Source organism: Macrotis lagotis, chromosome X, assembly GCF_037893015.1.
Source record: "Macrotis lagotis isolate mMagLag1 chromosome X, bilby.v1.9.chrom.fasta, whole genome shotgun sequence".
Taxonomy (NCBI): Eukaryota; Metazoa; Chordata; class Mammalia; order Peramelemorphia; family Peramelidae; genus Macrotis; species Macrotis lagotis.
In genome coordinates this window covers 555,132,823-555,148,707 of record NC_133666.1, presented here as the reverse complement: position 1 = coordinate 555,148,707, position 15,885 = coordinate 555,132,823, and the positions used below count along the sequence as shown (strand labels likewise).

The 15,885-nt window shown below is 35.9% G+C and overlaps 1 protein-coding gene across 3 annotated transcripts in view; it reads right to left on the bottom strand.

Moving 5' to 3' along the window:
- Positions 1-15,885, bottom strand: part of SPAG1 (sperm associated antigen 1) — a 92,722-nt gene that overhangs the window by 50,222 nt on the left and 26,615 nt on the right. For all 3 annotated transcript variants that reach the window (XM_074200620.1, XM_074200621.1, XM_074200622.1), the window contains one exon: positions 15,482-15,587. In XM_074200620.1, coding sequence (XP_074056721.1) covers positions 15,482-15,587 — 106 coding nt within the window. The remainder of the gene's footprint in view (positions 1-15,481; positions 15,588-15,885) is intronic.

The window sequence follows — 15,885 nt, the reverse complement described above, 5'->3', positions numbered from 1 at the left end:
TTGGCAAGGCAAATGGGGTTAAGTGGCTTGCCCAAGGCCACACAGCTAGGTAATTATTAAGTGTCTGAGACCGGATTTGAACCCAGGTACTCCTGACTCTAAAGCTGGTGCTTTATCCACTACGCCACCTAGCCACCCCTCCCCCTTAGTTCTAATTCCTCTTTAACAATATGGCTAATATGAAAATATGTTAAACACGACTACATGTATACTTATATCAGATTGTTTGCTGCCATGGAGAGGCAGGAAGGGAGGATGGTAGAAAAATATGGAACTCAAAAGTTTGCAAAAAGGGTGAATGCTGAAAACTATTTTTACATGTAATTGGAAAATGAATATTTATTAGAAAACAATTAAATAATTTTTTAAAATAATAGTGCAATTCTTTCTTTTCACCAGACATTCCTGCCAAATGGGAGTGGGAATTCTAGTCTCAAACTCTAATTTTTTTTTTTTAGTTTTCTGCAAGGCAATGGGGTTAAGTGGCTTGCCCAAGGCCATACAGCTAGGTAATTATTAAGTGTCTGAGGCCGGATTTGAACTCAGGTACTCCTGACTCCAAGGCTGGTGCTCCATCCATTGCATCACCTAGTTACCCCTAAAATTCTAATCTTCATCACTAGTCTGATGTTTTAATGAACTGAACTAGAGGCAGGGTGGTATACTGTCTACTTACTATATTCCAGGAACCACAAGTATTGGGACTACAAAAAGAGGCAAAAAAGAGGGTTTCACCTTTAAGAAGCATACAATCTAATATGGAAGAGTCAACAAAAATCTACATATGAGATGAATAGAAATAATTAACAGAGGCAAAACCCTAGAATGAAAAGGACTTGAGAAATGTTTTCTTCAAACAGTGGTGTTAAACTCAAATAGTAAGAAGGCCACTGTACCACACTTATGGATCCTTAAAGGTCACCTACTGATGAAAAACAACACAGCATCATCTTATGTTCTGCTGTATCTTAATTGATTTTTAAGATATTTCCCAATTACATTTTAATTTGATTCAGGTTCCTCTCAGTAAGGCTGTAGGTAGAGAAACACTGCATAGAAGATGGGATTTAAGTTGAAATATGAAGCCAGAGAAGCCAGCAGACAAAAGATGAAAAGAAGATTGACCTCTAAGGCAGAAATTCCTATTCTGCTTGCTATTGCTGACTATATGTGTGATCTTAAGAAAAATTACGTAGCCCTTCTGACCTCAGTTTTCTCATCTACAAAATACGAAGTGGATGAGATTACTACTGGGGTCCCTTCAAGTTCTAGACCTATGATTCTATAACTTATTCCAGATCTAATTCTATGCACTGAGATATTAAATTTTTGCTGCATCCCACATTAACAGATAGAACAAGACATGAAAATTTTATAATATAATATTCTTTGTTTCATCCATCAATAATATCATGAGATTCAGTTAGAAAGTTGACTTTGTTCATTGCAAATTTAGGCTATTCAAGAGTTAGCTTCAAACAGTTCAGAAAAGATTTGTTAAAAAAAAATTGTTTCCCACTGTACGACTGGCAGTTGGAATCCAGGCTTCTCTCTTCTCCCCCCCCCCCCCCCCAAGACCACTATGATCACACTTTAGTTCCTGAATTTCTTCATGACATCTTATTAATTAATAAGCAATGCCACTCCGCTACCTTCTTGCATCTTGACTATTCCTGAATAGGATTTGCCCTTTCTACAGCTAAATTCCTAAGTCCAAAGTCTCAGTGTTAACTGAGGACAAAATTTGCCTACTTTTATTATTTCTAGTTTATCCTGTTTAGTCACATTTTTGTGTACAGTCAAATGAGGCCGTGGGTCTTATGGTTGGCTCTCATTACATTTTTTTCTCATGTAAACTACTGGTATTACATTATTGTCATTCTTCTTCCCACTTGCTACTTTTCATGGTATGCCTCTAGCTTGACAAATTTCTCTGAGTGATTTGTCCTCTTTTCCTTCTCAGTTTAAACTTTAAACACATAACTCCAAAAGATTATATTTTTAACCAGTATTTACTTGATAACATTTTGTACGTGTATGTATTTTGTGACCTTTAATAATCTTATAGGACAAGGGCCAGGTTTTTTTTTTTCTTTTTACCTCTCCTCCCCAAATAGTATCTGGCTCAGGACCTGGAATGTAATAGCTACTTAATAAATGCTTGTCCATTGATTGATTAGAAGTACTCCATTCTTCACTATAATTCCTACATTTTAAATTACTGCCCATAAATCTGACTCTCAAGCACTATCACTGGTTTTGGTTTTTTGTGCATGAGATTTCTTCTGTTTTTCCTCTAATTGCTGTCCTCTCCCTAACCATGGGTGTTTCAGAAGAATAAATCAATTGCTACTCTACTTGTTATCATACATTTTTCCTCAATGATTAGATCTTTCCTTTTAGATTCAATGCCACCTTTATGCTGAAGACATTCAAACCTTTACTTTCAACTTTATCTCCACCTACCCAAAGCTATTTCTTCACCTTGATGCTTCAGATCACCAGCTCAGACTCAACAGATCTTGCCACCAACACACCAACATCCCAAAACAAGGCACAGGCTGGGGAAATGAGTAAGAAGAGAAAAAAAAGAGGAACACCACTGAGAAATACTTTGTCTATAATCCCAAGAAGAATCAAAATACTCAATCTGAAGATAAGGAAGTATAAGCTCCTGCATCTAAAGACTCCAAGAAAAATGGAAATTGGGCTCAGGCTATGACAGAGCTCAACAAAGACTTTCAAAATCAAGTGAGGGAGATAGAAGAAAAATTGGGAAAAGAGAGAGATGCAGGAAAAACATGGAAATGAAGTCAGCAGCTTAGTCAAGGAAATCCAAAAAGTGCTGAAAATAATAGCATGCTAGGGGCGGCTAGGTGGCACAGTGGATAAAGCACCAGCCCTGGAGTCAGGAGTACCCGGGTTCAAATCCGGTCCCAGATACTTAATAATTACCTAGCTTTGTGGCCTTGGGCAAGCCACTTAACCCCATTTGCCTTGCAAAAAAAAACTTAAAAAAAATAATAGTATGCTAAAAACCAGCTTAGGTCAAATGGATGAAACAGTTCAAAAAGTTATTGAGAAGAATGCTTTAAAAAGCACAATTGGCCAGATGGAAAAAGAGATAAGAAAGCTCTCTGAGGAAAACAAATCCTTCAGACAAAGAATAGAACTCAGGGAGATTGATGAATTTACAAGAAAGCAGGAATCAATACTTCAAAACCAAAAGAATGAAAAATTAGAAGAAAATGTGAAACATCTCATTGAAAAAACTGATATGGAAAACAGATTTAGGAAAGATAATCTAAAAATTATTAGAATACCTGAAAGTCATGATCAGGAAAAGAGCCTTGACATCATTTTCAAAGAATTACTACAGGAAAATTGCCCTAATATGCTAGAAGCAGAGGGTAAAATAGACATGGAGAGAATCCACCAATCTCCCCAAGAAAGAGATCCAAAAAAAACAACCCTCACGAATATTATAGCCAAGTTCCAGAACTCCCAAGTCAAAGAGAAAACAATACAAGCAGCCAGAAAGACACAATTCAAATATTGTGGAGCTGCAGTCAGGATCACACAGGACTTAGCAGCAACTACATTAAAAGCTCATAGGGTTTGGAATATCATATTCCAGAAGGCAAAAGAGCTCGGAATGTAACCAAGAATCAACCACCCAGCAAAACTGAACGTCCTCTTCCAGGGAAAAAGATGGACTTTCAATGAACCACGGGAATTTCAAATGTTCCTGTTGGAATGGCCAGAGTTGAACAGAAAGTTTGACCTTCAAATACAAGACTCAGACAAAGAATAGAGAGTGGAGAAGAAGGGGAAAATATGAGGGCCTTAATGATGATGAACTACATGTACTCCTGCATAGAAAAATGATACTGATAATACTCATATGAACCTTCTCATTTAATAGAGCAGGTAGAAGGAGCTTTTATAGATGAAGCACAGGAGAGAGCTGAATTTGAAGATATAATATGGTGTAAAAATGGGAGTCAATAGAAAAAAAGGGAAATTTAATGGAAGAAAGAAAAAGGAGAGGTGGAATAGGCTAAGATATTTCATATAATAAGATTTTTTTTTAATACAATGAGCTATTGCAATGATATGAAAGGGGGGAAGGTAAGGGGGAATAAGGGAATCTTTGCTCCCATCAGAGGTGGCTAGGAGAGGAAACAGTGTATGTGTATATATATATATATATATATATATATATATATATATATATATATACACTTAATGGGGTATAGACAGCTGGAGTAAGAAGAAGAGAAGGGGGACAGGGGGAAGGGGGGGAAATGTGCGTGATGGAGGAGAGGATGGACCATGGGGGGGAGAGTGGTCAGATATAACACATTTTCTTTTTTACTTCTTGCAAGGGGCTGGGATTGGATGGCCTGTCCAGGACCATAGAGACAGGTGGATGCTAGGCCTAAGGGGCGGTATGTGGGCTCGGGGCCTCTTGGCCCAAAGGCTGGGGATCTGTCTGGTGTGCCACTTAGCTACCCTACAGCAGAGACAGAGTGAAAGGAGAGAGAAAATATAGTATATGGTAGTGGAGAAGGGAGTTGCAATCAGCAATGGCAATGGTGGAAAAATATGGAAGTAACTTTTGTGATAGACTTATCATAAAGAAGTGATCCACCCATGACAGAGCTGGAGGAGGTGTTGGAACATAGACTGAAGCACATTTTTTATTATATTATTAATTCTTTTAGGGGGGTTGCAGGGCAAATGAGGCTGGGTGGCTTGCCTGGGGCCACACAACTGGGTGATTGCTGGGTGTCTGAGGCCAGATTTGGACCTGGGTACTCCCGACTCCAGGCCTGGTGCTCTGTCCACCACCCAGCCACCCCACTATCATTATTATTATTATTATTATTATTATTATTATTATTATTATTACTATTTTATTTTGGGTCTTTTTTTTTTTGTTTTTGCATAGCAGTGGGGTTGGGGTGACTTGCCTGGGGTCACACACCTGTGTGATTGTTGGATGTCTGGGGCCAGATTTGGGCCTGGGTGTACCTGGCTCCAGGGTCAGTGCTCTGTCCACTGCACCACCTGGCCACAGCTACTATTATTATTATTATTTTTTAATTTTAATTTTTTTCTCTCTCCTTTACATTATTGCTCATGTGGGTCTATTTTTGGGGGGATGGAGGGGGTATTATGTTTACTCTTAAACAAGAATATTTTAGTAATTTATAAAAAAAATTATTTGCACAAAATAAGAATAAATAAATTTTTAAAAATTAATGTAATAATTGAAAGTAGAAAAAAATAAAATAAAGTTATTGCTTAAAAAGAAGAGGAGGTAATGTAAAAAGTGATTGTAATTTGATTTAATTCAAGACTTGAAAAGTGTACTTCTAATAAGACAGAAAAAGGGAAGGACTTAGTGACTTTGAGGCAATGCTGCTTATCAAACACTCAATCAATCAATCAATCTATAATGATACTTTGATTATACTTTGAGCTTATCAAGCAATCAATTAATCAAGCTGTGATTGATGATACCTAATTAATAGTACTTGAGTGATAAATAACATCAGGTAAAGATTTATAATTTTAGAGGGAAAGAAGGGAGGGTGTGAACACTGAGTGAATTCTGTCCAATAGATTTGACCCAGGGAGGGAATAAGATACATTCCCACTTGGGTTTAAAAATCTATCCTAATCTACAAAGAAGGGGAGTGGGCAGGAGAAGGGAAAGATAAGGGAAGAAGAGTCTGATAAGAGGGAAGGAAAAGGTATAAATAAAAAAATCTAAAGTTAAATTTTAAAAGAAAAATTAAAAGGGAAAGGGAATAAAACTTTGGTGAGGAGGAGTAAGAGGAAAGAAAAAAGAAAACTAAATGGAGAAAGATAGCATGGAGGGGAAATACAGAATTAGTAAACAACTGTAACATGAAACATAAGCGGATAGCAGAATGGATTAAAAATCAGAATCTTACACTATTTTGTTTACAAGAAATACATTTGAAGCAGAAAGAACATACAGGGTAAAGGTAAAAAGGATGGAGCAAAATATATTCTGCTTCAGCTAAAATAAAATCAGGGGTAGTGATCCTAATCTCAGATAAAGTGAAAGCAAAAACAGATCTCATTAAAAGGGTTAAGGAAGGAAACTATATCTCTTAAAAGGTACCATAGGAAGAGAAGCTATCATTATTAAACATGTATGCACCCCATGCTAGCATCCAAATCCCGAGAGGAAAAGCTGAGTGAATTGCAAAGAGATACAGACAACAAAACTTTAATAATGGGGGAACTCAACCTCCTTCGTTTAGGGCTAGATATATCTAACAACAAAATAAACAAGAAGGAAGTTAAGAAAATGAATGAAATTTAGAAAACTTAGATATGATAGACCTCTAGAGAAAACTTAATGGGAATAGAAAAAAATACCAAAATTGACCATGTACTAGTGTATAAAAATCTTATAATCAAATGCAGAAAGGCAGAAATAATAAATGTATATTACTCAGACCATGATGCAATAAAGGATCATAGGAAAAAAACCAAAAACTAGTTGGAAACTAAATAACTTAATTTTAATTTAAGTGGATCAAACAGCAAATTTTAATTTAAGTGGATCAAACAAAATCATGGAAATAATCAATAATTATATCCAAGAAAATGAAAATAATGAGAAATCATACCAAAATTTATGAGATGTAGTCAAGGCAGTTTTGAGGAAAAACTTTATATTGCTAAATGCTTATATGAATAAAATAGAGAAAGAGGATGTCAATGAATTCGGTTTGTAACTAAAAAACCTAGAAAAAGAGCAAATTAAAGCTCCCCAACTAAATACCAACTTAGTAAACATAATACCCTCCCCCCCCCAAAAAATATAGACCCTCATGAGCAATAAAGAGGAAAAAATAAAAATAAAATAACAACAACAACAATAATAATGGCAGCTAAGTGGCCCCTGGAGTCAGGAGCACCCGAGCCCAAATCCAGTCCCAGACACCCAACAATCACCCAGCTGTGCGACGCAAGGCAAGCTACCCCAACCCCACTGCCCTGCAAAAACCAAAAAAAACCCCCAAAAAACCCAAAATAAAATGATAGTAGTAGTAATAATAATAATAGTAGGGGCGGTCAGGTGGCACAGTGGACAGAGCACCAGCCCCAAAGTCAGGAGCACCCGGATCCAAATCCAGCCTCAAACCCCCAACAATCACCCAGCTATGTGACTCCAGGCAAGCCACCTAACTCCTTCTGCCCCACAACCCACCCCCCACAAAAATAACGATGATAATAATAAAAAATGTGCTTCAGTCTGTGTTCCAACACCTCCAGCTCTGTCACAGGTGGATCACATTCTTTGTGATAAGTCCATCACAAAAGCTACTTCCAAAATTTTCCATTGTTGCCAACTCCCTCCATTCGTACTTCCATGTACTATATTTTCTTTCTCCTTAAACTCTGTCCCTGAAAGAAAGCTCTTAATGGAAGTCCTATTGACAAAACCCAGAAAGAGAAGCTACAAAAACAACAGGTGCCTCAAGGTCTGTCCTCCGGGATGGGGGGGGGGGGGGGAGGATGGTGGTGGCCAGTGCAGAGTGCCCACAGCTAGTGGGTGGGGCAGAACCAGCCTAATCTAAGATCAGCCTCGGGGCTTTCACTGTGGGAATCACTTTGCTCTGAGAAACAACCAGAGAGTGGAGGCATGGCCGTCTGGGACTAAGTCTGGGACTTACAGGAACTGGAGGGTGGGTTCCAGCCTCTAGCACTCTCTACTGACCGGGTGGAGATATTACATACAATGGGAAAAGCCTCCAACATCCCCTACTAGCCACTCAATGAGCAAAGCCTCCGGCACTCACTACTGACCAGCTGGAGATACTACACTCAGTGAGTAAAGCCTCTAGGGATCTCAAAAACAAACCTCTGTGAACCAGTTCCTTCCCCTAACACAAGATCTTAGGGAAATAAAAAAAGGTCAGTGGAAAGGGGAGACCATAGGAAAATTCCTAGAAGGAAAAGACCCTAATTCAGAGAGACATAGTACCTCTGAGGAGAATATGATTTGGACTCCAGCACAGAAAGATTTACTTGAAGAAATCAGAAAGGAGTTTAAAAATCAATTGGAAAATTTTGGAAAAGAAAACCAAGAGAAAATTAGCACCTTACAACAAGAAAACAAATCCTTAGAAAATACAATTGGACAAATGCAAAAAGAAAATAATTCTTTCAAAATTGCAAATGATCAAAGGGAAAACCCTTACAAAGATAGAATTGACCAATTGGAAAAGGAATTGCAAAAGGTAAATGAAGAAAATTCTTCCCTAAGAAAAAGAATGGAGTCTGTGGAAACCAATGATTTCATGAGATGATAAGAATTGGTTAAACAAAACCAAAAAATTGAAACAATAGAAGAAAATGTTAAATACCTCATTAGCAAAACCACTGACTTCCAGAATAGATCAAGGAAAGATAACCTAAAAATTATTGGTCTTCCTGAAAACATTGAAGAGAGAAAAAGGCGTGGACTTAATATTATAGGATTTAGTGATGGAAAACTGACCTGATATCATCGAACCAGAGGGCAAAATAGCTATTGAAAAAATACATTGACCTCCTCTGGAAAAGAATCCCAAAATGAAAACACCAAAGAATATTATGGTCAAATTCCAGAACTATCAGATAAAAGAAAATCCTGCAAGAAGCCAGAAACAATTTAAATACCAAGGAGCCACAGTTAAGATTACACAGGACCTGGCAGCATCAGCATTAAGGGATTGAAGGACCTGGAATGCAATATTCCAAAAAGCAAGGGAGCTTGGAATGCAGCCAAGAATCCAATATCTGGCAAAACTGAGCCTTCTCTTCCAGGGCAAAAGATGGACATTTAATGAAATAGGATTCTTCCAACTTTTCCTGATGAAAAGACCAGAGTTTAATAGAAAATTTGAACTTCAAACAGGAGACTCAAGAGACACATGAAAAGGTAAAATTTTAAAAGGGGGGGAGGGGAAAAAACTTTTCAAACAAGATGAAACTGGCAATATTCCTACCTGGAAGAAAGACTAACAACTCTTGAGAATTGTAACTCTATTAGAGAGAATTTAATTAGCCAGAAGAGATGGATATGAGAAACTGTTATCCAGTAAAATGAAAATGGATATATCCTTACCTGGGAGAAAGACTCTAATAACTCTCAATAATTGTAATTCTACTAGTGAGCAGCCAGAAGTGATGGACACTCATGACCTTTCTGTGACTCAGATAGAATGATTTAACAACAATACCTCCTTAAAAAGGAGGAAAGTAAAGAGATGAAATGATGGAGGGGACTGAATGGGGTAAAACTCATTACATTAAGAGGTACAAAAGACTTATTGCAATGGAGGGGAATAAGGGAGGAGGTAAGAACTGCCTAAATCTTATTCACATCAGATTGCTTAAAGTTAACACACACACACACACACACACACACACACACACACACTGTTAAATTAAGAAACTTATCTTACCTTTACAGTGTTAAAAGGGGAGAAAGGGGAGAGGGAGGGAAGAGGGAATCAAAAGAAGGAAGGAAAGGAAGAAGTGGCAAAAGAAATAAGGAAGGAGTTTAAAAATCAACTGGGGAAAAAATGTATTGGGAGATTTGGTAGAGACAATTAATACCTTGCAACAAGAAAACAAATCCTTAGAAAATACAATTGGACAAATACAAAATGAGAATAAATCTCTCAGATCCTCAATTGGACAAATACAAAATGAGAATAAATCTCTCACATCATCAATTGGACAAATACAAAATGAGAATAATTCTCTCATATCCTTAATTGGACAAATGCAAAAAGAAAATAATTCTCTCAAAAACTCAATTGGTCAAATGGAAAGCTCTTTCAAAAGTAGAATTGACCAATTGGAAAAGTAGTTGCACAAGGTTAATGAAGAAAACTCCCTAAAAAAAAAAAAAAGAAAAACTCCCTAAAAGTCTGCAGAAACTAATGACTCCATGAGACAGCAAGAGCCAGTTAAAATCAAAAAATAGATAAAATAGAAGAAAATGTGAAATACCTCATCAGCAAAACCACTGACCTCAAGAATAGGTTGAGGATGGGCAACCTGAGAATTATTGGACTTCCTGACAATAAAGTAATTTCAATACTAAATATGTAAGCACCCAATGGTATAGCATCCAAAATCTTAGAGGAGAAGTTGAAGGAATTACAGGAAGACATAGACAGCAAAACTCTACTAGTGGGAGACCTCAATCTCCTGCTCTCATATTTAGATAAATCTAACTATAAAATAAACAAGGAAAATAGGGAGGTAAATAGATTGTTAGAAAAACCTAGACATGATAGACTTATGATAGATAGAAATTGAATGAGGATAGAAAGGAATATACTTTCTTTTCTGCAGTACATGGCACTTAGACAAAAACTGACTATGTACTAGGGCATAAAAGCCTAATAATCAATTGCAGAAAGGCAGAAATAGTGAATACATATCTCTCAGATCACAATGCAATAAAAATCATATGCAATATTGGGCCAGGGAGATATATACCCAGAACTAATTGGAAACTGAATAACCTTATTTTAAAGAATGAGTGGATCAAACAACAAATTATAGAAAGAATTATTTTATCCTAGATATTGACAATAATGTAACAACATACCAAAATCTATGGGATACACTCAAGGAGGCTGTCAGGGGATATATTATAGCTTTAAATGCTTACATGAATAAATTAGACAAAGAGGAAATCAATGAACTAATATGCAACTAAAACAGAGAAAGATCAAATTAAAAACCTCCATTCAATACCAAATTAGAAATTCTAAAAATTAAAGGAGAAATTAATAAAATTGAATGCAAGAAAACTATTGAACTAATAAATAAAACCAAAAGCTGGTTTTATGGGAAAAAACAACAAAATTGATAAACCTCTAGTCAATTTGATTAAAAGAAAGAAGAACCAAATTGCTAGTATCATAAATGAAAAAGGTGAATTAACCACCAGTGAGGAGGAAATTAAAGTAATAATTCAGAATTATTTTGCCCAATTCTATGCCAATAAATTTGATAATCTAAGTGAAATGGATGAATATTTACAAAAATATTTAAGTTGCCAGCTTAAATGAAGAGGAAATTCAATACCTAAATAATCTTATCTCAGAAAAAAAGAAATTCAACAAGACATTACTGAACTCCCTAAGAAAAATCTCCAGGGCCAAATGGATTCACAAGTGAATTCTATCAAACATTTAAGGAACAACTGATTCCAATTCTATATAAACTCTTTGGAAAAATAGGTGAAGATGAAACTCTGCTTAACTCTTTTTATGACACCAATATGGTGCTGATACCTAAACCAGGAAGAGTTAAAACAGAGAAAGAAAATTATAGACCTATCTCCCTGATGAATATAGATGCAAAAATCTTAGTTAAAATCTTAGCAAAATGACTACAAGTTATCACTAGGACAATACATAATGACCAAGTAGGATTTATCCTAGGAATGCAGGGTTGGTTCAAGATTAGGAAAACTGTTGATATAATTAATTATATCAATAGCAAACTTACCAGAAATCATATGATTATATCAATAGATGCTGAAAAAGCTTTTGACAAAATATAGCACCCATTCCTACTAAAAATACTAGAGAGTGTAGGAATAAATGGATTGTTCCTTAGAATAATAAACAGTATCTATTTGAAACCGTCAACAAGCATTATATGCAATGGGGATAGGCTAGAGGCATTCCCAGTAAGATCAGGGTTGAAACAAGGATGCCCACTATCACCACTACTATTCAATATCATATTAGAAACGTTCGCTTCGGGGGCAGCTAGGTGGCGCAGTAGATAGAGCACTGGCCCTGGAGTCATGAGTACCTGAGTTCAAATCCAGCCTCAGACACTTAAATACTTACTTAAGTGTGTGGCCTTGGGCAAGCCACTTAACCCCACTCCCTTGCAAAAAAAAAAAGTTAAAAGTTAGAAATGTTAACCTCAGCAATGAGAAGAAAAAGGAATCAAAGGAATTAGAATAGGGAAGAGACAAAACTCTCACTCTTTCCAGATGACATACAATGATGGTATACCTAAAGAATCCCTAAAAATCATCTAAAAAACTACTAGAAATAATTAACAACTTTAGCAAAGTCTCAGAATATAAAATAAACTCTCATAAATCCTCAACATTTCTATATATATGACTAGTAAGATGCAGCAGAAAGAACTAGAGAGAGAAATCCCATTCAAAGAAACTACAGACAATATAAAATACCTGAGAGTCTACCTGTCAAGGCAGACTCAGAAACTTTTTGAAAACAATTACAAAACATTCTCACACAAATAAAATCAGACTTAAATAACTGGGCAAATATCAACTGATCATGGATAGGCCAAGCTAATATAATAAAAATGACAATTCTACCAAAATTAAACTACTTGTTTAGTGCCCTACCAATCAAAATTCCAAAAATTTATTTTAATGAGTTAGAAAAAATTGTAAATTATAAATTTTCCATTCATATGGAAGAAATAAAAAGTCAAGAATCTCCAGAGATTTAATGGGGGAAAAAGTGTAAAAGAAGGTGGCTTAGCCCTACCAGATCTAAAATTATATTATAGAGTTATCAGTCATCAAAACTGTCTGGTATTGGCTAAGCAACAGAGTGGTGGATCAGTGGAATAGACTAGGTGCAATAGCAGGAAATGCTTATAGTAATCTGCTATTTGATAAATCCAAAGTGCCCAGCTATTGGGATAAAAACTGTTAGGAAAATTGGAAGTTAATATGGAAGAAACTTAGATTAGACCAACACCTCACATCCTATATCAAGATAAGATCAAAATGGATACGGGATCTAGATATAAAAAATAATATTATAAGCAAACTAGAAGATCAAGGAATAGTTTACCTGACAGATCTATGGAGAGGGGAGTAGTTTATGACCAAGGAAGAGATAGAGAACCCCATTAAAAATAAACTAGATAATTTTGATTACATTAAATTAAAAAGGTTTTGCACAGACAAAACCACTGTAACCAAGATCAAAAGAAATGTAGTAAATTGGGAAACAATTTTTATAACTAATGTTTCTGACAAAGGACTCATCTGTAAAATATACAGAAAACTGAGTCAACTTAAAAAAAAAGACAAGTCATTCCCCAATTGACAAATGGTCAAAGGATATGCAAAGGCAATTTACAGATGAAGAAATCAAAACAATACAGTCATATGAAAAATTGCTCTAAGTCACTAATTATTAGAGAAATGCAAATTAAAATATCTCTGAGGTACCACCTCACAACTCTCAGACTGGCCAATATGACCAGAAAGGACAATAATCAATGTTGGAAGGGGTGTGGGAAATCAGAGACACTAATACATTGTTGGTGGGACTGTGAACTCATCTAGCCTTTCTGGAGAGCAAATTGAAATTATGCCCCAAAGACAACAAAAATGTGCATACACTTTGATCTAGCAATACCACTACTGGGTCTATACCCCAAAGAGATTATGAAAAAAGGGTAAAAATATCACGTGTACAAAAATATTTATAGCAGCCCTGTTTGTGGTAGCAAAAAAATGGAAACTGAGGGAATGTCCATCAACCGGGGAATGGCTTAACAAACTGTGGTATATGTATGTGATGGAACACTATTGTTCTATTAGAAACCAGGAGGGATGGGAATTCAGGGAAGCTTGGAAGGATTTCCATGAACTGATGCTGAGCGAGATGAGCAGAACCAGAAGAACATTGTATAACCTAACAGCAACATGGGGGTGATGGTCAACCTTGACAGACTTGCTCATACCAACAGAGATCAATCAGTATTTTTATTTTAGTTTTTTTGCAAGGCAATGGGATTAAGTGGCTTGCCCAAGGCCACACAGCTAGGTAATTATTAAGTGTCTGAGGCCAGATTTGAACGTAGGTACTCTTGACTCCAGGGCTGGTGCTCTATGCACTTGCGCCACCTAGCCACCCCAGTGTGCCACCTAGCCGCCCCTAGGGCATCAATCAGGCACAATTTTGAGATATCTGCGATGGAGAATGCCATTTGTATCCAGAGAAACAATTGTGGAGTTTGAACAAAGACCAAAGACTTTCTATGTACTTTTAATTTAATTGTTAAAACTGTCTTATTATATAATTCTGCTGTATCTCATACTGTAGGTTTCTTCCTTAAGGATATGATTTCTCTCTCATCACGTTCAACTTAGATCAGTGCATGCTATGAGAATGAGGTAAAGGCTAACAAACTGCCTTCTGTGGGGGTTGGGGGGAGGGAAGCAAGATTGGGGGAAAAAATTGTAAAACTCAAAATAAAATAAAACCTTTCTAAAATTTTAAAAAAATGAAAAGAGTGACCACCAAAGAGAAAGAAATTAAAGAGATAATTTGGAGCTACTTTGCCAAACTGTATGCCAATAAATTGGATAACCTGAATGAAATGAGTATTTACAAAAATACAAACTGCCCAGATTAACAGAAGAGGAAGTAACATACTTAAATAACCCTACTTCAGAAAAAGAAATTGAAGAACCCATCAATAAACTCCCTAAGAAAAAGTCTCCAAGTCCTGATGGATTTACAAGTGAATTCTACCAAAAAATTTAAGAAACAATTAATCCTATTCTACATAAACTATTGACAATGCTATCCCATCCAGAGGAAGAAAAATAAAACAAAAAATTCTTCAGAATCTGATGAATACTACATTCACTTTTTAAAAACTATCTCTTATGTATTTCTTTCCCTTAATCCTAATTCTTCATACTGAAAATGGCTAATCTGTAAACGTGTTCAACACAAATGTGTATGTATAATATTAACCTGACTGTTCGCAGTGGAGGGGGGTGGGGAGGGGGAATGGAAGGAAATTCTGTACCTTAAAAATATATATAGGTATATGGATTAATGTTGAAAACTTTCATAACATGTATTTGGAAAAACAAAATATCAATTTTAAAAAAGAAAATTCCACATGGGATCAGGAAGTGTCTAAAATGAATAAACAACAGTAAAGTGATGGCATATAAAGTTAAAGTGATTTCCTTATATTATCTAAATCAATTCTCACAACAACCCTGTGAGGTAGGGGCTAATATTATCCCCATCTTAAGATAGGAAACTGAGGCACAGAGTAGTTAAGTGTCACACAACTATGTTTCTGTGGTAGGAGGATTTCAAGCATCACACAGCTACCATGTTTCTGGGGTAGGAAGATTTCAAATCCCATTATACTACTTAGAATCCTTTCACTATGCAGAAACTCACCGAAGTGGTCTCTTTAATTACATTTATCCTAGCATCTCATATAATTTTGAGTTATACATGAGACATTTTGAACAAAACCAAATTCTCTATTAAAACCTATATACTTTCAAAGAATGGGATCATGCATTTGCTATTCATATCAGTGAGCTATATGAATGTAAAAATATGTCCAACTTAAAAAAAAAAATCAAAAACCAGCTTACCTAGTATAATATGTCACGGCCTCTTCATAATCTCCTGAACTGAAAGCTTCATTACCTTTTTCTTTTTCATGAGTAGCTAAAAAATCTTTTTCTTTGTCACTCAGACCTAGAAAAGAACATCTTTGCTGCATATAAAAGGGCTAAGAACTTAAGAACAAAACTAAGAATATTTAATTTTTTAAAAAAGGAACTAAAACTTGTGTAACCACAAAGATATCTTTAAGATATCATTCTGAGGGAATTTTTGGTTGTTATTAAGCAATGTTAATCTTAGCTGGCCTCTAAAGTGAGCTAAAGAACTGTTTAAACTTACCGTTTTGTGTGTGAATTGCAAAAAAAGGAATTGAGGGGCTTTGGAGAAGAAAGAAGAATTTTAAAAGGAGGATAAACAACCGGATAAATGA